This window comes from Cololabis saira, chromosome 21 (assembly GCF_033807715.1).
Source record: "Cololabis saira isolate AMF1-May2022 chromosome 21, fColSai1.1, whole genome shotgun sequence".
Classification (NCBI taxonomy): domain Eukaryota; kingdom Metazoa; phylum Chordata; class Actinopteri; order Beloniformes; family Belonidae; genus Cololabis; species Cololabis saira.
The window spans coordinates 15,884,929-15,912,865 of record NC_084607.1 but is presented as its reverse complement, the minus strand read 5'-3'; the positions used below and the strand labels follow the sequence as shown (position 1 = coordinate 15,912,865).

General features: G+C 39.9%; 1 protein-coding gene across 9 annotated transcripts; it reads right to left on the bottom strand.

Annotated features, from left to right (window-relative positions):
• Nucleotides 1-84: 84 nt before the first annotated feature.
• Nucleotides 85-27,937, bottom strand: gpatch8 (G patch domain containing 8). 9 transcript variants are annotated; one of them, XM_061712852.1, is made up of 10 exons: nt 22,809-22,886; nt 21,847-21,882; nt 19,058-19,076; nt 15,538-15,610; nt 9,409-9,450; nt 7,225-7,292; nt 5,924-6,010; nt 5,619-5,762; nt 5,345-5,481; nt 85-5,102 (listed from the first exon to the last, which is right to left on the bottom strand). In XM_061712852.1, exons 6-10 carry the CDS (start codon nt 7,249-7,251, stop codon nt 1,169-1,171), a joined length of 4,329 nt encoding a protein of 1,442 aa, XP_061568836.1. In that variant the 5' UTR covers nt 7,252-7,292; nt 9,409-9,450; nt 15,538-15,610; nt 19,058-19,076; nt 21,847-21,882; nt 22,809-22,886; the 3' UTR covers nt 85-1,168. The 9 variants fall into 9 exon arrangements, with proteins under 9 accessions (XP_061568836.1, XP_061568832.1, XP_061568833.1 ...); XM_061712848.1 differs by lacking the exon at nt 9,409-9,450; XM_061712849.1 differs by lacking the exons at nt 9,409-9,450; nt 21,847-21,882 and adding an exon at nt 19,856-19,884 and having other exon boundaries at nt 22,809-22,858.

Sequence of the window (27,937 nt, the reverse complement as noted above, 5' to 3'; positions counted from 1 at the left end):
AACCATGTAATCCACGTTTGTGGGAATATGACGACACCTTGATCAATGTGAATGTCATGAACTCTACACATTTTGGATAAAACACAAGAAATGAAGATTTTATTTGCTGAAACAGTTATGTTTTTTTAAAAATACATAGTTGCTACTTTTAAACAGATCACTTTCTTGCCATCGCTGTCAGCCTTAGCCAGGACACTTTAGAAACAACTGAAAGAGTACATGTCCATCTATCTGCTTTTCCAATAGGAGTCTCGGCTATTAATGTTAATAGGTTAATATACAGCACATATTTACAAAAGGCAAACACAGCCCTTCTTTTGAAGAGCATTTTGGAAAATAATTTAAAAACAAAAATACAATTATTGCAGTATACTACAATCCTATTGTTAAATGATGCTTAAGCACCATTTTGATGTACAGATTTCAGTGCAATTGATTCACCTGCACCCTCAATCGGGGAACACAAGCTTTGTGTCAAACTCTTGGGGATGTCATAAAACCCCTACAACACATTTCTCCATCAATGGGACAGTTTAGACACCATAGCTGTAATTTCATATGGTTGTCATAACCAGGGTTCTTCACATTACACACTCATTTATATGAACAAGTTACTGAATAACAAATTATTAAGTCCAAGAATCCAATAGAAAGCAAGTAGTCATATTAAGAGTATAAACAGTATCAGAAATGATCAAACTTTACATCTCTGAACTCCTTACATTATCGCTGTAGCTGTATGTAACAAACAAAATCACTTCTTTGTCCCGTCTTAACATTTTACTGTTTATAACCTCAGCCATTATGGCTCTTTGGCTGACAAAATTCTACAAATATTGTGACAAATAATTTGTGTGGAAAATAAACTCCAGTGGTATATCAGGGTGGTAATACAGCCTAGATTGGAACATAAGCCAATCTCATAGTCTTTGGGTCTACAATACATTTTTTAAATTCCAGGAAAACATAGGAGGAAAAAAAAACAACTCATGAACCCACTGAAACCTTTAGTGTTGATACCGTAGCCAACACAGGCTGGACCACTTTGTAACCACAACTCACTCACGTGCAGGTTTTGGCCTCCATAAAAGACTTTGTCTAAATCCCTATACAAAATTTCTGCCAGAAACTGGGCGTTGTGAATACCCCATTTCACCTCCATCACCAATCAAGAACCATGGTTAGGTGGATGCTGGAGATCCTGTCCTGAGAAGATTGGGTGCAAGAACGGGTGGAGCTGAAGAGCTGCTGCTGCAGCAGCCTGCGAGGGCCGAGGTGTGAAAAGTGTAGGGTATAGAGCTGTATGTGGGACATGGTGGAGAGCCAACGGGGTGTGGTGAAGTGCAGAGGCAGGGATAATGTGTATGGGCTGACCGGAGAGGAAGGCTGTCGGATGGCCGGGAATCAACCCGGCATGTCCCAGTGAGTGTCCCAAAGAATGACCAAGAGAATGGCCCAACGGAGAGAGGGAGATGGGAGTAAGGTGGTGCTGGGGAATATGATGTACCTGGGCCAGCTGGGCATGTGCAGGGTGATGGTGGTGGGCGTGGGCTGGGTGGATGCCCATTGCCGCAGCAGTGGCTGCGTGGTGTTGCAGGATGGCGTGTTGGACTGTAGCAAGAGATGTGCCAGACGCTACGGACACAGTTGGCTGCTGAATGTGGATCTGCTGCAAGGCCGGTGGAGGGGGGGCTGGGGCCAAGTTGGCAGCGGCTGCAGCAGCTGCGGCGGCAGCAGCCGCAGCAGAGGGGAATGCCTTGACCTGCTTGGCTAAGAGCTGCTGCTGGATATGTTGCTGTGCAGCCTGTTGCAGCTTGCTGTATTTCTCCATCTCCTCAGGCGTGAACGTAATCGGCTGACTCTCCAAAGGAGCCAGTCCATCCTCCTCTGCCTCTATGCAATCCTCCTCCATATTGGGAGGTGGGTAAGCGGGGTACGCGTGCATTGGGGTCTGCTGCTGCATTTCAGGCACAAGGGACTCCATCATAGGGTTCTGGGAAGGGTCCTGTCCTAACTCTCCTTGATACTGGGTCACCATCATGGAGGACTCCTGTTCAAACATTGGTCGGGTTTCTTGGTGTACCTGTTCCTCTGTAGTGGGGTGCTGCTGTGTGTCTTCCGTCATAACTGTGGTCTGCGGGACCTCCTCAACCTTCTGGACTGGTGGGGCTGGAGGTGGCGGAGGAGGGGGGAACTCACTAATAGGCTCAGCCAGAACATCCTCCACCTCGGCTTCAGAGCCCTTCCCTGTCCCTGATTTCTCTCCTTCATCTGGTCTTGTTAAGGGAAATAAAGGTTTCTTCCCTGCCTGCAGCTTGCCAAAAAGTGGTAACATGGCTTTGCTTCCAAGGGTTGGGGGTAGTTTAGGACCAAAATAGCCCTGTGGTGGGTCCTTAATCTTAATCCCAGATTTTGTTCCTGCGGAAGAATCATCTGAGCTTCTTTTCGACTGAACCTTCTCAAGCAGCTGGCGAGCAGTAAGTGTGTTTTTCATTTCCCCTGCATCTCGAGAGCCGCCCGGCCTCAGAGCCTGGGAACTGGATGAATGGGTGTTGCGGTTAAGACCTCGTGATGATGACGACCGCGGAGACTGGGAACGGTAGATGCGAGAGCGGTTGAAGTCTCTCCGACTTGCATCAGTCTCTCCTCGACCCCGGGTAGTTCGTCTGTGAGGGGATGCTTTGTTTGAACTGGAAGAGCGGCTGGCAGAGCTGTGGCTGCGGCTGTAGCTACGCCTCCAGGATCTTGCGCTTGTGCTGCGGCTCCAGCTGCTAGAACTTCTTGAGCTGCTCCGATGGTGCCGTCGATGCCTCTTTCTGCGGCTGTAGCTGCGTGAACGTGAGCGCGAGTCTTCTGACGAGGAAGAAGAGTACTGATGTCTTCGGGATCGTCTATGGCCGCGGCTGCCCCTCCGCTCGTACTCAGAGTCGGAAGAATGCTTGGAACGCCTCCGCCTGTGCCCTTCTGTGCTATAGTCGCTGTAGCTGTCTGAATAGCTGCGGCTGCGGTGACTGTAGGCACTGCTTCCCGCAGAGGAGCGATCGGAGCTGCTAGAGTAAGAGCGACTACGAGACGTTTGACCACGATGATGCCGACGACTACTGCCCCGTCTGTCCTCTCGTCTGGAGGAGCGACTGCAGGACCGCTTTGACTCTTCGCTATGGTGACGCCGCTGTTCCCGTGGGCTTAATCTGTGATGACGTGAGCGCTGGGTGTTGGAGCCACCTTCCTCTTCGCTCTCGCTGCTGGGAGGTCTACCATGCCTCGGACTCTTGTGGGCAGAAGACGAGCAGGAGGCACTTTGAGTTGCACTTGAGTCGGTCTTTTGTCTCTTGGCGCCACTATGTTCTTCCGATGAGTTGGCCTTGTCGTTACCTTTTCCGGTTTTTCCATCTTCTGCTCCAGACTTGGAAGGCACTTCCTTAGCTGAACGTTTCCTCTTCCCAAGTTCTGCTCCTGTCGCTACTGCTGCTCCACCAGTCAGCTGAACAGATGAGGCGACGGCTTTGTCTTCTGGCTTTGATTTCACTTTTTCTTTTTCCTCACCAGTCGCCTCCTCTTGATCTGGAGCCTTGTTTCGGCTCTTCTTCCGTTTGTGTTTCTTCTTCTTTTTGGGTTTTTCTTGCGCTACCTCCGTTTCTCCCTCTGCATCTTCTGCTGCACTTTTTTCTTTTCCCTTGCGTTTTGAATGCTTTGCAGATTTCTTATGCTTCTTCTTTTTCTTCTTCTTCTTTGCACTACTGCTGCCAGTCGCAGGCTTTTGCTGACCACCTTCTGACTGGTCAGGGTCTTCCTTCATTGCTAGCTTATCTTTGTCAGTGCTCATTCCAGGTTCAGGTGCTGCACCTACTTCCGCCGTTGAAGCAGCTACCTCTTGTCCCTTTTCATCAATCTCTTCACCAGACTTGGGGGATTTTGCTGCTTTTCCACCACGTATTCCTTTGTTTCTGGACAGCTTGAAGTCAAAGTAGAGGGGATTACAGCTGTAAGACAAGGAAGGTGAAGCTTTTGTAAATTCAAGTAGCTCCGTCGGCCACTGCAGCGTAGTACTCTCATCTTTGCTCAAGACTGGGAAGAAGGGACCAGTAGGGATTTTAGGACCAGTGTTTGATTCCAGTGTATCTTGTTTATCTTGTTTATCTTGTGTATCTTGTGTATCTGGTGTATCTTGTGTATCTGGTATAGCTTGTGTATCTTTATCCTCTGCTTTCTCAGTGGGAGGAGTGGTTACAGTGGGATTTGTGTCCATTGCACATGTGGAGGGATCTTCCTCCAATTTCACTTGAGGTGATGGAGGCTCTGGCTCTGGCTCTGGATTAGCAGCTGAAGCATCATTATCTTGTTCATCTTCATTTTTACACTCTGTAGCATTGGATTCTTTTTGTTCAGAGCTTTCTTCAGCCAATTTATCCTCCTCCACATCTTCCTCTTCATCACCCTCTTCTTTTCTCGGACACTGTTCAGTAGCCTTCATGAACAGCAAAAACTGAAAATGTGGCTTTACCCGACAATGGGCTGGTGGTACGTAGTGGTAGTACTGAGGCTCCTGTCCAGCATATCCTTCCTCCTTTTTCATCATCATCTTTAATTTGTTGAGAGTGGAGGCAAGCGACGCTCCATCATCCGACTGCTGCCCCTCTTCCATACCAGCTGCTGCACCACCTACCTCTACTGCCTCACCTCCTCCAGATACTCCCTTAGAGCTATCAGTGCTACAGCCTGAAGTCTCATCTTGTCCTCCAGCCTTATCTCCCTCCTGGCTCTCCTCTTCCTCCATGGGTTCCTCAGCCTGATCAGCAAACACAGCAGCTGCTGTCTCCAGCTTTACAGGCGCTTTCTTGGCAAAAGAGAATGACACACTGACCTTGGATGCACTACTAGGAGTTGGGGATGAGGAAGTGTTCTTCCCCAGAGAAAAACTAATAGTTGGGGCTGGTTTGGGGGAAGATTGGCCTATATCTTCAGCAGGTGCTACCTCCAAGACAGTGTCCATTACAGGGTTCATTGCAGGGTTCTCGAATGTCATGTTGTCACAATCTTCTAACTTCTCTCCATCAACAGCCACTGTGGTTGTTTTGAACATAGGTCCACTCCCAGGAGTACTAAAACACAAAGTTTGATACAAATGTTAGGTACGATGACAGTGAGGATTATTGCTTGTTGTGGTTATGCTTAATCTGTGGTTCACACAAACACACACTAATAAACACTAATAAATAAACTTGCATTGCCTTACATACAGACACACACACAATTGTCGAAAGGACCAAACGTCATGCTGCACTTTCAGTGGATCTGTATCAAGTCCGGCCAGCAGAGGGCCCTCCAGTAAGTAAATCCTTACCGGTCTTGTTTGTCTTGTTTCCTCTGCTCTGCCAGCTCATGCAGTCGGCGCAGCATCTTTTCCTGCTTCTTTCCATCTTTCCGAGAACGAGATGACACATTTCGGGCAAACTCTCTCTGCTTGAGCTCCTTAAGCCTCTGCATTATAAAATAGCAAGACAGTGAAAAGCTGGCTAAAGACGTATTACAGGATATTTATCAATTTCCTTCATGAATCAAATGAATCAAAGTTATGAAAAATCTGCATTTATTCAAGACTTGACAATCAGCCGTACCTGCTTGTGAGCGTGGTCATAAGAGTTTATGTGGTTGTCAAATTCCTGGTGTTTAGTGTACTGCTTATCACAAAGCTCGCAGTAGAAATTGGCTCTCAGGTCCTCCAGAGCCTTTGCAATGGCTTTTTCCTTTTCCACCTGGTCCTGTTTTTGGTGAGAAATTCAAGAGGGTACCGGTTAATTAACAAGTTCAACAATGTAAGGAAAGCGATTAACTAGCTCTTCCACAAGAATACCTGTAATATTTTGCTTTTAGATATTAGTACTACAGCACCTTCAGTGGTCAAAATCTACAGTGCCCCCACCTTGTATTTTTGCCGCAGTTCTTCTGTATCCTCTTTCTCCACTTCGAGCACTCTCCTCTTCTCTGTGGCATCCTCTGCATAGTCCAGCTAAAAAGGACAAGCACAGCTGTTCCAGCACTTGCAAAAAGCTAAAAACACTATGAGTCTCAGTCAACAACAGCAGTCGAAATGTGCCATCTTCCAAGATGAATACATTGCTTAGACAAGCAGTCATGGTGAGGGGTATGGAATTAGCACAAGGAAACCAAGTATGCATGCCCTGTTTGTGTTGCCTGCTGCGTTTTCCTACATATTTCCAATGCTATTTATTGAAAGTAAAATATGTTATGAATTCACTGTAAAATATCATTTAGAATCCTTGTTTCACGAAATTAGGAAACTATTTGAGACTATTTTGATAGTTTTAAGAATTCTAGTCAAGAAAACTCTTTTTTTTGCTTAAATTTAAACAATTTTGACTAGATTTGGGAATATTAGGCTAATTCCAAGTTTATTTTTCAATGTTCTAAATACACAGACAAAAATGGGTCAAACATAACTGAAGACAGGAACTGAAATTCCAAAACGGCTATAGATTCTTATCATTTATATCTGAAAGATCGCCATCTTTAATGAGGGAGTCAGTGTAAGGGTATCTTTTGTGGAACTAAACTCTTCCATTTGTTTTTATTTTCTTTGAATAGAAACAGAGGTCAGATACTGATGTCAGATGGTTAAGTCCTAGCAAATATCTTGAATTGAAATCCATTACCATGGAATTCCAATGGGTTATAGTCATGCAACTAAAGATTTTAAATTTGTTTACTGAACCTTACCCTCACAATCACCATTATAATAAGAGTCACAGCACAACCATTAGAACAGGACTTTATATAAGGTGCATTAAACTCAAATCACTAATATAGTAAGGATTCTCTTGACATTTTCCTCAAGCGACAAGTTGGTGACTGAATAATATTCTTATAGTCAGTTTATAGTCAGTTAGCTTTACAGAGTATCTGGTCAAACCTGTCATTGCACATTGTGATCGTCAGTGTGTGGGGTTATTCTGCCAAGTAAATTCATCTGATGATCCAAGTGATTTTTCTAAAGGTTTATTTGCTTGTCAACAGAGCTTTAAAAAAAAACAACCCGTGACCTTTCTCAGTAAAGAGGTGCAGAATTTGGCAGCTGATGTTCTTCTAATTATTTCCACTAAACAGTGAAATCACACCAGCTAAGATCAAATAAACATGTTTAATTTTGCTTCTTCTTAAAATTGTGATCAACTCCAACATTAACACAAGAGAAGAGCATCTCACCTCCATCTCCATTCGTCCCATTCCCATGACATCATATTTAAGGACAATGGGCACAGGGTCAGTGCGTCCTGAAGGAAAGAGAGACAGAGAGAGGACTAGTTGAGCCTTTGAGACTGTGATGAAGGCCAAACTCGGAGACAGCCTGCTTTTAGAGCATAGGTGCTGGGGTTAGAGAATTTTTGCCTTGAAGTGCAAAGAGACCAGAAAGCTACAGTGAACCAAACACCAGCTATTCTCACAGCTTACTGTGACCACCATATACAAAACAAATTTAGTCTTTTTAGTGAATCTAACCTGGCTGTTGATTTAAATTTGAAATAATTTATATTTGTCACAGCATTATTTATTCATGCTGGACTAAATGAAAAGAACATCAGGATGTTCAGTTCTTGTTCCACCTACACACTGCCCTCTATATTAATTGCAAGAAGACAACAAGCTTTTGATGCCAATACAACTTACTACATCATCCAAACTATTGTTTGTTGTTTTTTTTTTATCTAAGCGCTACACTGTCATAGCTGCCTGACCTTTGGCAAGCCCTTCTCCTGGAGTCCAGATACCTTCACTTATCCAGACCCTTTTCTTCATCATGACTGGAATTGAAATACTATTTTTCTGTCTACTTAGAATAATTTTATGTAAGCTGTGAAAAGAGCTAGATAGGAAGGAAATTAACTGTAGAAAAAAAAACTGAATGAAACATTAAGACATAAAATACATTAAAAAACAAAACAAAAAAAATCAAAACTACTTTGGAGATTGACACAGAATTGCTTATTCCACTCATAATCAGCCAAACAAAGCAGAGAGAAAGAATAAAATGAAAAATAAAGACACAAGCACTGAACTATAGCAGAGTGGCGTCACAGGCCAGGTGTTGCCATGGTGACGGTGCAAGGGATGGGGATACTTACCTGGTAAAACATGAGTATGGGAAGGGGGGAGGAAAAGGAAGGGGAAGACACAGACAGATAGACAGACAGGGGAATCTCAAACAAAAAGGCACAAAAAGAATTTGGTCTAGTCTGCTGCTCCAGATGCCAGCCACATAAAACAACCAATCTTACTGATAGTGATTATCAATTCAGTTTATTTTCAGTTTTTTTTTCTCCTCACATATTCAAGTTAGTTCTCATTTTCCACCAATCATTTACTATGTATACCATTGGGCATATGGAAAATCTACTGCACTGCACATGGAAATCCAAGTTTCAATGTTGTGATTGTTTTAAACCAATTAGCAAATTCCTTTATTTAAATAACAGACAACACAAACTATTACGAGTAGCATGGTCAAAAAAAGATATAATATTTAAGATATACTAAATACTGATGCCTTTTAAGGGTTCTGACTTTGCTTGAAATATAAGTGTATCATTTTCAAAGGGAAAGATGCCTCCTGGCATATTCTTTCCTTGCAGAACAAAAAGAAGGTAATGCAATTATTGGGTGTGTCCTGTTCTTTTTGTTTTCTAAAGTAATTTATTCATCACAGCCCAATGACATATTCATTCTGAAATCACTGATGCATGGGTATAGTAACATGTAATGGCCCGCCTGGACGTTCAGTCCCACTGCAGTGTCTGTCAGCTTTCAACCTAATACAAAATTCTACCTGACTGAATATGGGGGCCTTATTCAACTAAGAATGTGAGAGGAAAAGCCTGTTTTTGTGATTCTGAGATCACAAGACTACTGATGGGCTCATGCTCTTTTCACCAACAGTGACACAGAAGTGAGGCCTAAAACAGAGTTTGGTCTGTAAGCCAGTCACTGCAGTGGTCTGTCTGAATGGAGTCACAAGCAAGGCCCAGAATTAAAGATTCATGAACACTTACAGTCATCCCAAACTATCACCAATCTTGAAACACAGTGACAATACTTCCACATTACCCATTCCAGTGGAAAACAAAGGGACCAGACGAAAACAATGTGCATCTAAATCACGAGGTGTGAATCACAAAGTTTAAAACAACAAAAAAAAACTGAAAACAAACAAAATGACAATATTCTAAGAGTAATACAGATGCATGGTAATATACAAGCAGCAGAATGAAGACTAATATAGAGAGAATTGAAAGCCTATGTAGCATTTGTGCTCTGATGAGAGGAAAACAAAATAATGGGAGAAATTAAAACAAACAAAAAAACATTTCAATTGGGGGATAAAATAACATTTACCACTAAGTTTACCATCAGCACAACATGGGCAGGATCAAATCGCTGTAAAAAAGAAACACCAATTGGTTAAGCAGGAAGATTGAGGCACATAAAGAAGGGAGGGTGGGGTTGGGAGTGTGGTTGGGAGGTTAAAGGGTGCTCATTACCAGAGGGACTTCCATGTGTCACCCCCTACCACCACCCAACTCATCCCTTCATTAAGGGCAAAGTGCTTACAGGGATTTCCTCTCACCACTCTCTCCAAACCACTTGTCCCAGTCCCCAGGTCCCTAGTGTGGTATCATCATGCTTTCTGAATGACAACAAGCTCCAAGGAATAAGACTAGGGGGCAGACTAGACCCCTAAAAGAAGGTGTTTTCCACTACAGGGTATTGCAACTGGTAGCTGAACATGTAGCTGCTGTTACTGGGTCTGCCTTCGTTTCCACTGCCTGCCTCCATGCATGTTACATCAGAGTTTTAGGAGCTAAACTTTGAGGGAGTGGTACATAATGGTAGACCTCTGTGGTGCATTATTTATTTAACAGAAACTACACACCACTGAGTATACTATTGCTTAGTGGCTCTTGCAGATACATACACGACAATGTCTTCCTAATGGTGAGGTAAAATATAAAGTGCATTTTTGGCTTGTATAAAAATAATTGTACCTAACCTACTGTTGTTCATTTAATCACCTACATTCGATTCTTACCAGACCTGAAATTACAAAGGAAGGCAAAGTTTCCCATTTAAAGGAGGCTCAAAGTTTCATGTTGTCACTTCCTTGTAGTGGAAAAGCAGCTACAGTACAGCTAACACAATATAAATCATGTCAATCTGTAAAAATCTAGCAATCCTTTACGTTTTTATTTTTATTCTGGACATGCAGGATTTCTTTTCTTTTATAGAGCCATGAAAATGTACTTGGACAAAAAGTACTGTGCTAGGGAATGATTATCTCTCGCTGGGAAAAAAAATAAAAAATTCTTGAATCCAAAGCATTCTTTTGCATCTTTCAAGTTGTCATAAAGTTTCTAGTCCGAGTTGTGCTATGCTCTAGGGACGACCACCATTTTCCCCCTCTGAGCTTTTGGCCTCGCAGATGCTTGTCAGCCCATTTTGCAAATTTTCCTGAGATTCTCTTCACTAACCTCCAGCCAGCAAGCTCAGTTTGGGATATGATTAACCCCACAACAGGTGAAATTGTGGCATACATATAAATTTACCTGAGGGAAGAGCCAGCAAGGCTTTGAGCAGTGCTTAGAGTGGCTTCTCTATTGCTAAGAAACAACACTTTAAGTGTAATTAATAAAACAAAAGGGAATCTGTAGTTATACAATTTATTTACGTTGTCCCATAAAATGTAGTGATTTAATGTACAACCTCCAACACTGCTTAAAGCCCCAGGTAAGTGACAGTTTGAGGCAGGCAGGAGTGCACCTCAGGGATACATGCTGTGCAGGAGGGGCAAAGAAATAGGGGGAGGATGGAAGCCTGTAACCATGGGGATAGACAAGGGGTGTAGAAGGGTGGAGAGGTTTTCCCTGTAAGTTTACTCTATGGCCCAGTAAGTAGCAGACACACACACACACACTTCGCAGTCCCACATATTGACCACACACACATACACATATATGTTTCACAGTTTTAGAGGTAGAAACAGGCAAACAAGCAGAGGGGAGAGAACTTTTCTACTCTGCAAGCCATTCAAAGTCTGAGCCGTGGTTACAGCCAATCAGATTACCCAACAGCAGCCACGGAAACTCAAGGAGGAAAAATCTAAAATACATGGAGATGATTATTCTAAGGGATATGATGGAATCATGGCTTCCTAGTTCTATCTTGATTTCAAATGGATCTTTATTCTTGGTTCAAATCAAAGCACTTTACTCATAAGCAGATTGAAATAAAGGTTTAGTGATTATGAAGCGAAGAAGAGGAAGCTGACAGAGGCCATTAGCCTATGATACACTGTGAAAAGGGTGTTACACTGAGGTCAACTGCAGAGTGGGAGAAAGAAAACACACCCACACACGCATACTGACATATAAAAGGGATCCAACAAACCTTACCTAAAAAGGGGCAAAAGGGACAAAAGAAGAATAAGAACAAAGTCAATACAGTGATAAACTTAAAGAGGGGACAATGCTTTAACTTCAATTTCAACACCCCTCTCTTATGGCAAGGACAGGAAAGGAGAGGAAGAATTCAATAATTATCCAGCAGATTTCAAAGAGATTTGACAGTGCGTTTACTTTATGAGCCTTCTCTTTGGTATATTTGCAAATCTGTACAGCGATAAGGGGCTCCAACGCTGGGCCATTAATTCCTACACAACTGGACACACTTTGCTGCAGTCTCATCTGCCCACAAAGCAGGATGCTTATGTAACCACATGAGTGGTGCCAGCAGCAAAAACAAGAGCATAGTCAGCCACTGCAGTGTCCTCTCTTCTCCACACAAAGCACACATCCTCATCGCATCAAATAGATTGCTATTCAGCTGTTCAAGGCCAAATGAAAATAAACATAGCAGACAAATTTCTTCTGAGTTGCTGGCCTCCATGCATTTGTCTACTCTGCTGCCTGGCCATCGTCGGGCTCAAATACTTATGAGGCAACACAGGGAACCAAGGCCATATATGTACATGAAAGAGAGGTGGTAGAGCAACAACACATCTCAACAACCAGGCACAGACTCAAACCTGCTGCAGTGTCTCTGGAAGATATCCTGTTAGCGAATTCAAATTTTTAACCTTTAAATATCACACCACATTTAAATAAAAGATTCAACCATGTCTGTAAGACCTTCACTACTGCAGGGGGAAAAGAACTGGTTCATTTCCCATTTTTGTCAGCAGAAAAGGGGACAGGGGACTTTCTTTTTTCTCAGCTACAGTACAAATTACATTTGTCTAGTAACTCAGAATACAGCTTTTGTGGCTCACAAATTGCACATTTAAAAAATGTCTTCGAAGAACCATAACATTTAGGAAGTAAAGCTAATAAAAGGTAATTTCCTTAATTCTACCAAACTGTAAAACAAAAAAATATAATTAGCAGAAGTTGGTGTTTTTTTAAGATCATTTTGTTCATCTCCTTGGGGAAATTAGTCATCTGCTTTTAACTAGGCCTGTAGCAATGCGACGACGACATCTGCAATCTCCTCACAGTGTGCAATCTGCAATCTCCCAACAAGGCCCAGCAAAAAAGCTTGCCCTAAGTCATCAAAAGTATGGGAATATTCTGAATTTAATCCCAAATTCCTTTTGGAATTGGCACACCACACCAGCGATGTTGTAGCATCCAAAGGAGATGCACCCCCTTGTCTCTCATGGACGGGACAGTAATAATTGCGAAATATAAGCAAAATAATGGCAAAAATGAACGTCACATGACCAAATTATGGTATGCATCAGCTCCTACATTTTATGATAACCGTTTACCAGCATAACAAACTTTATTTTTTTTAATTCGTTAACAGAAGCTAAAGTACCAATGGAAAATTATTCCTACCAAAAACAACTTTGTTTTTTTTGTTCCATCCGCCATAGAAAGGTTTTTTTTGTAATTAAGTTTTTTTATGTACCGCAATAAAAAAAAGTGTGAAAGAGTCCTCTGTTTTATGCAAATATGTTATTTATAATGTGTTATTTTTAACACATTTGGATAAAATGATAATATAATATATAACAGTTTTTTTAATCTTTTGTAATTTGTACAGAACAGATTTTTGTTGTACTGTAAGAGTAAACAGACTGGTCTTTTTATTTTGTATGTTTGTAATTTTATTCTTTATTTTTATTTTGCCGTGCAAAACTGTTGTTTAATAAACTATATTATTAAGGATTTTTTTTTTATTTATTTGATACATTATGGTTTTTCTTAATCGAACAACAGAACTGTCCGACTTATCATTAGATTAGTCGACTTTTTAAAGACTAGTCGACCTTTTGAAAATTATTGTTTAGCCCCAGCCCTACTTTTAGCCCATCACTAGTTACACTAGGTACAGTGAGCTACCATTTTTCTGGTGCCTGGGGAGGACTTGGGGGGTAAAGGGCTTTGCTCATTACTTTAGAATGATGAAGAAAAAGATGACACAAATTATGGCTTTCTGTAAATGAGATGATGTTGCCTATTAGTTTGTCAATTTTCTGCAAGCTTTCCGTGAGCAGTCAGGATGCCGTCTTAACATGTACAATTCCTGTTGCCATCACAGAGATCCAAGCCAGAATATGATAATCATTGAAAGATTACTTAATTTTCAACAATGACGAGTGACTGGACTGGTGACATCATGATGAATAGCCAGAAGCTGTATTTCTCATAAACACAAATGGCACATTTAGTCTATGGTAGAATCTGATCAATCAAAAAAATCCAGAACTAGTCAAGTCCTGAAATAAAGTCTTGCAGCATAGAGTTTGCAAGTCTTTGATACTCAAAGCACAAGCCACTATTTTCCACTTTAGTCCACTCCTATGTTTCAGTATGTTCATGACTAAGGCTTTATAAGTTGTTTGCTTGGGTTTATGTTGAAGATTTCAGTCTAAAGGGATTCAGTGATTCAAACTAAAAGGTTAATGTTGAAAACAGATGTTACTTATGTGTTAATACCTGAAATTATGGGAATTTAAAGGATAAAATATAATACAATGGAAGAAGCAGACAGGACTAGGTGCCCAAAACTGTCAAATAAACTGTTAATGAGCTACTAATCCTCATTAGCCTGCCAAAGATGGCATCTGAGGACAATGCTTTACAACATTCTTTTCTACAGAGCTCAGAGATGGGCGAGGCCATGAGGCAAGTTTAAAAAAAAAAAAAAAGAATATACTGACAACAGGAAATCCAGTGGAGAAACAGGGATGGGCTCTGTGGAAATATGCCAGGGCTCTGCAACACTGCCTCTGAACCAATGAGCCCAGCAAATCTGGGCTAATAATGTGCTAACGTCAGCCATGAGCAACCTGTATAATCAGCTACATTCATCCCACCTATGACAGTGGATCAATATACTAAACTAGGATATCTAATTGCAGAGAATGGCCCAGAGGAAGTCTACTTCTTTAAATCAATGTTTTTTCCATTTCTTATAGAATTTATTTTAATTGCAGAATGCTTAATGCACCAGTAAGACAATATGCTGTTGGACATTCAGTTGAAGTAACAGATGAATGTCTATGAGATATTGAAATGCTGTCAGATGCTCACATAAAGGCCTTTTACAGTGGTGTAAAATTGCCGACCATGTTGCAAGAATGCTGTGAGTGAGTTTAGTTACGACTGTTGAGCATCTAGCCAAATGATGTTATTTTGCATAAAAGCAAGAATTAAGCCAGCTCAAACTTTTTCTGGAGCTAATAGCCTTGTTATTCCCCCCTTCCAAGCAAAGCTAAAGTACGGGTGCCACGAGCTCAGACTGGCACTGCAAGTCTAGTAAACCCCCAGGAAATGATCTTAAACAGTCTAAATCCAGACAAAACTCTAAAACAAATTTCAGATTAACTCAAGGGCTTTACATTCCAGAAATGACGCTGGTATGTGGAATATTAGCAAAATCAACTCATGTTCTTGAAAATAAAAGCCAAAATTTCCAATGAAAAAAAAAAAAAAAGGCACCACTGCCAAAGTTTAAAACCCAACCTTATAAGGCAATCTGGTGTATTTCCTTCCAAAGGTAGAGGAAAAAATGCAAAGAGGGTGACAACTACTTAATCTAATGATCAAGTCTTAAAGCCACCTTTAACTGAAATTTCTGTAAACTAAACGCCTCAAAGGAATACCTACAATATTGCAATCTCCCAATAATGGAGAGATTCACTACAAGATATGCCTTAATTCACTACAAGCCTTTTTTTTCCTTGTTCAGATTTGAAGGAAACAGCAACATGATTGTGACAAAAATGACTGAAAAGGTTTGTTTAAATAATCACTTATTACTCAGGGGAAAGAGGAAAAAGCCAGAGAAAGGAAGTAATAAGACATGAAGACTTGCTAGTACAAACTTATATACGGTACATAAATAAAAAAAAATATTTAAAAAAATACAACCTGAAAATGTGAGGATCAAGAACATGTCAGAAAGCTGTGTTTCATTGACAACATCATATAAACATCTGTGAACTGAAGAGTGATTCCTTACCCTGCATGGATTTCCCAAGGCCTTGCCCCAACTTCCAGCCATGTTTCTGAAGCAGCCGGTGCCCAATGTTATCCTGGTAGAGAGAACAGAAGGGAAAAAACCAAAAATATTCCAATAATAAGAAGAGCTATACCCCGTGGGCACGGGTAAAAGAAGAAACCAAACACAAAAAAATAAAATAAAAGACAGACAAAATAAAGCACTCAAATCACACTGTCATCAGCACAACCACCATCACCATCGTTATTACTGTCATCACCTACAGCGTGTAACAATCAGTGTCTTCCAACACGAGGAGTGTGAGGGTATTTGGTAGAGAGGGATAAAGGCTGGGAGACTTACATGAAGGTAGGATATCCACTATTATGAATATAGATAAGTCTATAGGCAGCCTATAAACTACGAGATATTCTTCTACATTAGAAGTGCATTTAAAAAAATCTATTTCAGGAAAAATAATTGGGCATGAAAATTTCTATGTTTCGAGTAAGAGTGCAAATCAAATTACATCCACAAAGTGAGAAGTTAAGAGGAGGAGAAGGAAGGAGAGGCCAATATATGTATCACAATCATACATATATGATCTACCACAGAGGAAGGTCTTAAAAACACAAAAAAGTGACACAGAACAGGTATGGAAATCTAGCAATAACGAGATGAAGACTAGAAAGTCCAAGCTTGCTGTGATTCTGAAACAATGACAAGGGGAGCACCATGAAATATATGCAGCTGACACAAGAAAATATAGCAAGAGGGAGAGAGGTGACGCTAGTGGGCCTTGGATTACCATTACAAGGCCCGTGGCGGACAGACTGTACACATGTAAAGGAATATGTGGGTGTGCAGGTGAAAAGAGGGGAATCATAGTACGCCTGTATCCCGCGATGTACTAGAAAGGACTACTGTGCCTGTTTTTGGATACCTCCAGCATCTTTTGTCTGTTATCAATTGTCAGGTCTCAACAATGTTTATATATATACTTTTTTAATATCTTACCTCAAAAATGCTAACCTAACTCTGAACTGATATTCTCATAGATATCATCAACATCTAGAAAAACAATTACTTTTCAAACTAGATGGCATTTTTGTGTATTTTTTTAATAAATCCATGTACAATGGCACACTCACTAAGACTTAAAGAGTTTAACCCATTTATGTAAAAACATTCATGTTCAATAATATCAACCGAACATATTTCCAAATGTGCAATGGTGTAAATTATAAAACTGTATATATGTCGTACATTATTATAATGATTCTATTTTTACTACTATTTTTCTTTTTATCTTTTTAATACGTTTTTCCTGCTGCTATTGTAACAAAAAATTATCCACTGTGAGATGAATAAAGGAATTCTTTTTCTTTACAATTTTAACAGCAAAAGATAAAAAATACACAACTGCCTGGAGGCCATCTACTTTGAAGTAATCATCTTCTACTCCTGAATTTATACCAATGATTGCTATGGGAAACACTGCAAGACCAACAATGTGGGCAAGATAAGGCAATGGATAATAAACAAAAGAGGCTAGAGATGCATGCAAAAACACACACACTACACAAATTCTTCCCACACCATGGGTCCAATTGTGCTAGATCACTAGTAATTATATGACTAATATGGTTCAGCAAGATTAAAAAAAACAACAACATTAAGTGAAATGCAAGACCATCCCACCACTACACACTATAGTACATCTTCAAGCACAAACAGACAAGAAACAATGAGATTTCTTCATCTGCAGTGTTTTCTGTTGTGATTATAACTATTCCAAATGTGTCTAACATTCAACAGTGTTGCATTCTATCAAAAGCCATACAAACCAAAAAATAAAAAAGGATATTTATAATCACAAAGAGACAGACATCAAGTTTTACAAACAGAAAGTGAGGGTGTTGAAATAAAACTGGGGGGGAGCATGCAACTTTTTGTTAAAAGTTTTAACAAAAGCGGTCGTCGGTGTTAATAGCGTAGTGTGAGTGGTACACATACAAAAGGGGTGGCCGGGGTGGTGGGCAAGTAAACAAAACTCCAACTGTGTTAGTCTCAGGTCAATCAGGCATAGTAAGGAAGGTGATGGCTCAATTAGTTCTCTTTGACAAGAGGACGTTGGGAAAAATGAGCAGAACAGAGCAGGCTGAGCCATAATGGGTTTTTGTGTGGTGAAGGTGAGATGGGTTTGTATGGGTTAGAGCTTGTGAAGGGAGTGGTAGTCTCAAACACACAGCACACACACACTGCATCTCCGCCCATAAGGTTGAAATTGGAATAAATTTGATAATTTGTTTTCCCCTCTAGTTTAATCCATGTTTTTAGCGAGTCAACTGTTGCCTGCCTTTTGCCCTTGTATTGCTCAGGCAAAAAAAAAACAAAAAAAAAAAACATGTTAGTCTAAACGTAGAGAATGGCACATTACTATGACGATCATCAGAATAAATACATCCTAATAATCTGGCTAATATGTGCTTCCGGCAGTCAAAAGGGATGTTGAAATCTTCTCACTTCTTTTTTGGTCCATTTCAAGCATTTCTGTGTACTGTATGACTGTCAGATCCTTTCCACTGTGGGATGACTGATGTGATCAGCCTCAGATGGTTAAAAGAAATCTGCAAACAACTAGAACATTGAAAGCTAAATTGAGCATATAACTTGGTATGGCATGTTAATGCAATTGCTCTGCATTGGTGCTTTTTCAAACACACATCTACAAGTGAAAGAATCCTGCTACCACTTGGAGGAAATCTCAAACATATGTAAAACAATCTGTGGCATGGGCTAAAAAAAATTGTGTTAATGTGCAGTTTGTCCTTTAGCTTTACTGTACTGTGGATAACACCTGAAGTCATAATGAACAATGGTGTGTAACAGATTGTCAAGTGCACCTATTGCGTGCTTAAAGTATGCACTTCTGCATTCTTTATTGTTTATAGCACAGTCTCCTTTCAACAAAGAGTTCTTGTCCCGACCAGTTTTTGGTTACATTCCTTGACATAATGCTTTTTGGTAACACTGCAGGAATTGCTGCTGTGAAACTCGTACTACAGCAACAACATTTGTCCTGGTTCTGTTCTTTATCACATTATTGTGGTGCAACAAGACTATATGTAAGCGCCTATCATTTTGTGGCTCAAGTGTGATGCTTAGAAGGAAAAAAAAAAAAATCCACCCTTAAAAGAGAAGATCAGCCTCTCCTCTGTCCACTCATTTTTTTCCCCATTGCAAGGGTCAAGCAAAAGACAACAAAAGGAAATTCTGACATTTTCAAGTCCTGCCCTGGCTAAAATGTGTGAACTGAAAAACAAAAACAGGTAGAGCAGGTTGTAGGAGGCAAAAGTTTGCAAGTGCTGACGATCAAGAGATTAGGTCAAAATGAGCTCAAGAGTTAGAGGGCAGAGATGAGGTGTAGACTGGGTGTTGGACAACAGATAAGCGCACCAAAAGAATAGACAGACGGATGAAAGCAACGACGGCGAGTCCAACAGCAGTGCAAGTGGAGTGAAGGCATTTCCATACGAACCTGGCTTTAAAATACTGGGCTGTCAAAAAAACAGTCACACGTAACACAACGTAAGAAACCGGCCAGACGCTTTCAACTGCAATTCTGCTAGCTTTTCTAGTTCTTTAAAATACAAATCTCTCTCTGCCATAAAATAAACATAACACTATATACAAACAGAAAACGTAGGCATTTCAATAAATCCACCAATTGACTGTTAATACAGGACAAAGCAAAAAAAAAGAAGAAAAAAAAAAGATAAGTGTTATCCAAACAAAAAAGCTGTTTTTTTATGTGCAATGTGCTGTCATTGGCACAGTGCATAAAAATAAAAAGTGGATAAGGGAAGTGATATGCAGGGGACCTCACAGGATTTCGTTTCATTGTTTCAGTTCATGCAGCCACTTTTTAATGGGACAGTATGTGTGTAGAATGAAAAAAAATCCTATATTTCAGTGTGTTCATAAGAAGACTGAAGGTAACTCAATGGGGATGGATTTTACAGAAAATGAGCTCAAGTCTGCTGCTTTTCATAAATTTTAGCAGCTGAACCGTGTTTGAATCTCTCTGCATTCCTGCTTAGTATCAGAGATGACAGGTGGGACTAAACAGAAACAACTTCTGAGATGCACCAAGTGGTAAAAGAGTAAAGCAAAAGTGCCAAGCACACAATGAATGGGGGAAGGTGTACATGGCTCAGATTTAACATGAAAGATTTACAGATTTCATTACTGAAGTGATAGGGGATGTCACAGAAGAGCAGAGTCTGATTAAATAATTCAGTTTTAAGTATATGATACTTTAAAGGAACATACTCACCTCATAATTCTGAAGCCCCATTTCAAATACTGTAAATTTAGCAGAGCGTAGTTAAGTAATTTGAATTTCCTTTCCATTTGTAGTTTTTCTCCACTTTTATTTCATTACTACTCTGAATACGCCTTATTTGGCCCACAGCAGACGGAGATTAGCAGTAACTACTAGTTTAATAAAACAAATACACAGTAACTCTTTTAGTAAGAATGTAATCTCCCTGTGGCTTGCATACAGGCTTTTCATAGATGTCCTGTATGTGAATGTGTAACTCCTGTGGCTCTGAGGCTGCCCACTGCATATCGCTATGGCACTGGGTCAGGAAAGGGGAGGGAGGAAGATGATAGGTTTAAGGGGATTGGGAGGGACAAAAAACGTGGGCTGAATGAGGAAAAGAAATAGTAATGATTAAGACAGAGTGTCGAGAGGAAATAGTACTGAATGCTACCAAGGTAACACATGCAATGCAAAAACAATGTTAGAGAAAAATATCAAAAGACCAAAAGGGAAAGACAGGAAGAGAAAGATCCCAATAAAATACCACAGACCTCTAGCTGCCTATAAATCACACACAATAAATGGCAGGGGAGGGGCTCCAAGAAGCTGGGCTGAAGCATTCACTAATAGCTCCAAAATGTAAATTAGTGGATAACTGGTACATATACCTGCACCTTATAGGTTGTGCAAAGAAGTCAAGGTTAGATTTACTTTATCATTTATTTAGATTTAGCACTGTAGACTATACATGGACATAGTTAAATATGATGAATAGTAATAAGGTGTGCTATATGATATTTACAAATTAATATATATATTTTAGTCAGTATGTTTTTGGAACCAAATCCCCTGAGAAGTTCTGAATCATCAGTATAATAGTAGAAGAAATTCACTAAAATTCAGATGATCATTTATGCAATTTTTGTCTGCCTGCTTTTAGAGACCACCCTATCCAAAACACCACATGAGAAGTCTAAAGGTTTACCAGTTGTGATTCTATGATGTTTGACAGCACTTTTGCCACCACAGTTTTCCACGTACATGTGAAGAGCTGTGTGATGGCTACAGCGCGGCCCTCAGCCCCCCTCCACAAATAATAGCGCAGGAGCAAAAGTGCCACTCAAGCCAGGTGAGCAGGCCATCCCTCTTCCTTACTTTTCTCCAGGCAATCACCCACACAAAGTGAGAAGGGTTTTGTATGAGGAAAAGAACACATCACACTGAAACTTGACCAAAAGCCAACATTTTATGTCCTTGGCTCACTGTGTTACAAGTGTAATATGAAAACCACATGTCCAGGGAACAAGTAATATATTATGTTGTAATTAAAAAAGAAAAAAACGCATGCTAATGGACTTTTTTTTCCTATGAAAATATTTACTTTTACTGTTGCTTATAAACTAAAAACTCATGACAAAAACTATTTGAAGCTTACAGCTGTTTTCACTTAAAATAATACAGTCAGGTATTGTAATGCATGTTACTTCTAATTATTATAAATAAAACTAGCAATTAATCCATTGTCACTTAATCTGGTTGATTTAGAAAAAAAGGTGCACAATTTTTTTGCTCACTTGTTGCTGATCCCTGCTGACTGGTCCATAAAACACATTCATAATCTTCAGAGGATGCTTACAGATATATTACTGAGGACAGAGGATATTAGGCCTGCTCACCACAATGCTTCAGAGGGATGGAGAGAGTGAGAAAGACAGAGAAAATAGCTGCCTGCACTATTATCAATATGCCTCTTCAGCGAAAAATGCAGTCCCAGTTGCACAAGCACCATGCCAGCACAGAATGACAGAGGGTACTGTACACCGAAAATCACTTTATAGTAGGGAAGGAGCAAGAGAGAAACAGAGTCAGAGAGAGAGAATAGATATAAAGTATGATAGTCGTGAAACAGAAAGAAACAGGTAGAGAGAGAAACATAGTCAAAGAAGCGTTACAAGGACCCTAAAGATAGGAGTAAGGAAGCAGAGCGTGCAAATACAAACCGGGTCATTGCTGCTTAGCTAATAGGGGCCAATTCGCTGCAGGAGAGAAATGTCGAACACCCCAAGTTGTGTACAATAAGATAACTGTCCTATAGACACAAACACTAAAAACCAACACATAAATTCTGAAGCTTAACAGGTGCACACTCACTCAAACACAAATGTAACCATTCATACAATCTAATGTGCGCTCTCTTATGCTACATTGGGTGGAACAAGCACTGTCTACTTTCATTCAAGATAAATTTGTACTGAATGCAAAACTATCAAATATATGAATTTACCTTAACTGGTCATTTTATCCATATTTGGTTACCAGCATGGTTTTCATGAATTTGTAGTATAAAATGGCTTCATTTACAACTGTCAGACTACAGAATTGCATATTCACAGTGCAATTAAACAAGTAGATCAATAATGTGTCATAGAAATATTACTTAGATGTACAGCTCTGTATCAACTCCAATAGAAGCAGCACCATCCAGTACCCAGACTAGAAGTTGTTTTTTTCTTAGATCTGAAAGGGTTTAAATTCTTGAACAGCAACAGCATTGGGATAACAGCCAATAGTGACAGTGCTTCATCCACTCCATGCTTATGGAATCGCCTCATCTCATACTGCCATTATGACTAACAATGACTAATGTAAGAATATCACAAAATCATTTATTTATCCTTTTGTATTACATGAAACAGGAAAAAAACTAGAATATAAACAATTTCATCTGTCACACAGGAAATGGAGTGGGTAGAGGACATGGGGAGTGAGAGGGGCTTAAGGGATACTAATGGACATGAGACAAGTGATTCTACAGGTTAGGTGGCAAGTGTGAACAAGTAAGACTGGACGCTTCTACACAGACAGTATGGATTAAAAAGGTGTGGTTCTTATTCGTTCCTGGACCAATCATATCCACTCTCACAGCTGGTCCAATGGTGTGGGATGATGGATGCAACCTTACCGATTCAATGGGTTTGTCCAGGGATGCCTGCTCCAACTCCACCTGGCCTTCGTCATACTGGTCAAAGTGATTCCCACCCTGACAGATAGAAACATTTAAGGTATATTTAGACACAAAGCTGAAACAGTAATATGGGAAATGAGAAGATAACAGTGATTTACAAAAAACTATAGGCTATCTTTCTAATTAAAATATATCCTAAGACTGAAAATGAACAATGAAAGCTACTGTGTCATTTCAAGACTGAACACATCAAGAGGAGGAGCTGAAAGGGTAACTGTCATTAGGTTTGGCATCTTCGCCCGTTACAACCAACTTCTTGTGGCTGTTTTAATTGCGTTTTGTCACCTGAACCACCCTCTTCTACACAATGGAAACTGGAAAAACCAGCTCTGTGTAAGTCAGTTTTGAGTCAGGGAACATTTCTCAGAGGTGGTGATGAGCAGTCAGGACAAATCCAGATGAGGGAATATCAAATCCTGATTCTGTAAGAACTCACTTTACCAAGAGGAATCCTGCAACATGCACCATCTCTGTACCAAAGGAGCCATTGCTTCCTCCTGTGTCCCATAATCCCCTTACACACACCACTTTTAAAGGCAGGACACTGGCGCTTATATTACCCGTCAATTTTGTTTGTAGTAACCCCAAGGCAGAATGTTGAGAGATTTGTCACATCTCTGTTCTGGCTTAGAAGGTACTAATAGAGGCAAAAAAGTGGTGAGGTAATATCTGTGCATAAAGACTATACTGTGATTTGGAACGCACCATTCCTACAAACAAAGCTTCAGTCATTGCTGTGATGCCCGCAACCTGTGTGTAGACACACACTGATGCGGCGCCATGCTGCCTTTATTTGATCCGGTTAAATTTCTACAATTGACCGTGGCAGTTTAACAAGGACACATTTTCTACACCAATATACCATGCCTGCTGTGTGAAAACGGCTATAGTTGTCACAGATATGCTATATGTCCAAAGCTTGTCATGGCGCTATACACAAAATAGCAGGAGCATCAAGTACCTAAACCTAAACAGCAGCTTGGTAATAAACCACATGTAACCCTATATGGATAGGGAGTCTACTATAGTAGCTCATGTCAGTATTGAGTGTTTCTGTGATCTACTTAATGTTATGATCTCTCTTCTGATCTGTTCAAATGATGGCTCAATTTCAGATTTGGGCCGTTATATGTTGATACAACATGCAATATGTAACTATTTTAATATTGTACATAATTGTAATTGATGTGAACTTTTAAAAATAGATGTTAGGCCTGGGTGTCCTGAGCTGCCATCTTCTAACGCTATGTTTTCATATAGGTGTCATCTTATTATTCATTACGTCCTACATTGTATACATCTTGGCCTGTACACATCTACTTCTTGTTACAATTCAACTTGCATCTACAAGCAGAGACAGTTTTAAAAAGCAACTAAAAAGGTTCCTTTTGGGTACAGACATACACAATGTTTAATATATATGTTTAATATAAATTTTGTGATGTACTGTATGGAATATACAGCTCGATGTAGTTAGAAATTGTGATAATTACCACTATAGTGACGTTGCTAATGTAATGATGTGGGTGGGGTTAGTGGAGTGATGTAATTGTATTTATTTATGTGTTCATATATTTAAAGTTAAATTATTATATTACGTATATATGTAAATGTACTTTTATTCTTCATGGACCCCAGGCAGATTAGCTGGTGTCTTGCTAATGGGGGATCCAAAATAAAACAAAACTTCTACAATTATAATTTATACAGTATATATCTATCATACCCATCATTGTTACACCAGGCTGCAATGACAAACTAATTTCCCTTCAGGGATCAACAACATCATTCATTTTTGTATCTGTACCTGCCACCATCAACTGCTTTTGTCAACTACAAGCTCAAGTTGGTAAAGGAGAAACTCTTCTCTGCAATCGTCTCTGTGATCTAATACAGTAATAGATCTGTAAATATTTTGTTTATTATATGCGTTTAAAAAAAAAACTCCATTACACAAAGACCAATTCCCCTCAGTTTTGAAAAATGTACTTTAAGCTCTAGTTTAAGAAAGTTCAATTACTTTACAAACTGAAGAAAGCATTTCTGCAAATATGAGAATGTTAAAGTAGCACAGCAAAGTAAGGGGCTTTACTCATTCCATCTTCTGGGAAATCTGCAGAATAAGCTCAAAATAATGAGATGATATGATGGCACATTGGTCGTCATTAGATTTAAATGTCATTACATTTTCATTTAAATGAAATGAAATCTATTTCATTTAAGTTAAATTAATTAAACCGGGCATCCTCCTGACTGAAACCAGGAATTGTAACAAGAAGGGGATGCTGAGTTGCCGCAAAGGATATATTTATTCACAAATCAACCACTGGCGGCTCTGTCTTCATCTCTTCTCTTGTTTTTCTATTCATACAACTCAATGTGATGTCAGTACCGCCCTACATTCACCACAATGACTTTTTATTCTCACTGCTGCCCGTTTCCCCATCACCCTAAATCGTATACACAAATTTCAAAACAATACTGCTTAAAAATGACATTGGCTGTCTCCTCATGTGCATTATAAGGTTTTTTGCTGTGGTAGTTAAATAGATGATCTATAACATGTTAAAAAACAAGGCTTTGGCCTCCCATTTTTGCAGGTGCTGATAAACTGCCATGTATTTTGTCAGGAATTTTGGACTTTTGCAAAATTTGCCAGAGCTCCAATGAAAATTAATATAGCAGGGAAAGATGCTGGCAAATTGTGCAGGAGATATTAGTTAGACCATCTGCAAGTGTTTCCGGGGCCATGTTGCTTGGCAGCAAGTTTTAATCCTTGGAGTCAGTGAGAAACTTTCTGAATACTGAGCATATGAATGCCTTTGCAGCAGATCTCAAACAGAGCTCTACTGTGCTGTGCCAAAGCTACTCTCAACAGACTCATTCAGAGCACACAGCCATTCACTACTCACTAACAGAATAGCTGGGAAAAAATTAACAGTGTGCTGTGGAAAAACAAGGGATTTTACAAACAATTTCTCATATGTGAGAAAGTTGTAATGAATTGCATATCTAATATTTGAGAGACAGTCCACTGAGTGTGGAGTATTCAGTGGAGTAGTCACCCTCCAACTAGAGAGTCAGCACTTCAATATTCAGCTTCACCATGATTCAAAAAGTGTCTCTGGAAAAAAAAAAGCATGAATTCCTATATTGCACTTTATTGGTGTCCAGTTCTCATGAAGGAAATGCATACTGTATATATACACAGCATATTTATATAATGATTAGTATTGTATCAGTGAGAAAAACACACTGTAAAAACCTTCATATGATACAAAGAATATTAAACAGCACTAGATTAGTGTGGACCATTTAACTTTTTTACTAATCAATCATTACTAAAAACAACAAAGTTTAAGGCCAGTCTAAACAAAAGACCTCAGATCTGATAAACCAAAACCCTTCAAACCAATCCAAGTTATGCTGTTACAAAACACACAATATAACGTGGTGATATCTACAGGTCAAATGTGATGAATAAAGAATTCAGACTGGCATTTCCTTTGGGTTAGATTTCAAAATGCCAATGTCAACTCCAGCACAGTCTGAACACTGATCTCTTTTACAACAATCTCCATTATACAAATGAAACTAAGGTAATAGAGAAGAATAGTGAGATGCTACCTCGAATGGATGCTTCAAAATCATGTAACTGCCTGGAAAGATAAATAGAAGAGGTTTGAAAGGGAGAATGTTTAATTACTATCATGTGTATACTAAATCACCATGATGGTATCCATCCACTGATCCCAGAGCTAGACATACTGATTCCCGAGCTGGACATTGAACTTTAACTACAATTTCAAAACAGGGACTTCAAATTTTGCTTCTGGTGATGCACAGACACAGACACACACACAATTAACAGGTCAAACATAGGAAAAATAATTATAAACCTCTTGGGTTTATTCATAGGCGTGAGAGAGAGTGAGTGTACAATTAATCTATGAGTGTTAATGGTGACAAAAAGCAACAACAAATCAGAAACAAGCTTATTTTGTAGTCAAGCCATTTTTAGTGTGGATTCAACTGGGTGTGGTTTCAGATAAGCAAGTAAAAACCAAACGGCTAAAACATGGGTTGTAAAACTGCAGCTCAGTTTCCCTTGCATTTATATGAAGGTACAAGCTGAAATGTTGGGATGTTACAAGAATAACATCAACGAGGGACATTAAAGGTTTAATTTTGACATATTTCTTGAGTATTCTCACAATCAACATAAATGGAAAGACTGTATATCATTAAGTTTATTTCAAAATACTAACAAAATAATGGGTAAGCAAATTAATTTAGCTGCGATTCTATGACGAAAAACATCTATTAAGTCAGTTTCCAAGATGAAAAACGGGTATTAGACGGTGTTTAATTTACCAGAGAATGATTAACAAACGACAAGTGGTTTAAAATGTATTGTTACCAATAACCCAAAGTTGCACTGGGAGCCCTATTTAAATAACAATAGAAGGAAACGTAATATTTTGCAAAAGAGAAGCCAATTAACGAGATAATTATGCACACACTTTCCAGTTGGTCAAATGTATTTTTGGTGTCAAAATTACATCCCTTTAGAGTATTTGTTACAGCTGCTCTAAGTGCGTCTGTGCTAACGGTCTGCTAGCCACCCATGGTATCGTTACCCAAGGTCACTAACCAGCCCTTCATCCTCCCGTCTGCAGCTGGAGCTCGCTGCTTCGGACGGTGGAATAGGTGGGGAAAAAGCTTGATAGTGAAGCTGCTAAAACCTGCACCGGGAGTCCAGTAGAGAGCTTGGGGGGAGTTATTATCAGAAGAGCCGCAGTGCACTAGCCTCCGCCAAGCTAGCCTGCGGTGGTGGCGAGCGGAAAGTGGACGCAGCTGTTTCTCAAATATTTCCGCTTCAACACTACATCCCCATACCTGCTAACCCCAGCATGCAGGGATGTATTCATAAACATCGGGTTTTTCAGCGTGCATTACCTGGAAATCACGCTCTTCGTTGAACCTAGAAAATCTGTCGGCCATTTTCTAAACACGGCAGAAGCTTCTGCCGTCTGTCCGCCCGGTCTGCGCAGAACTCACGTCTG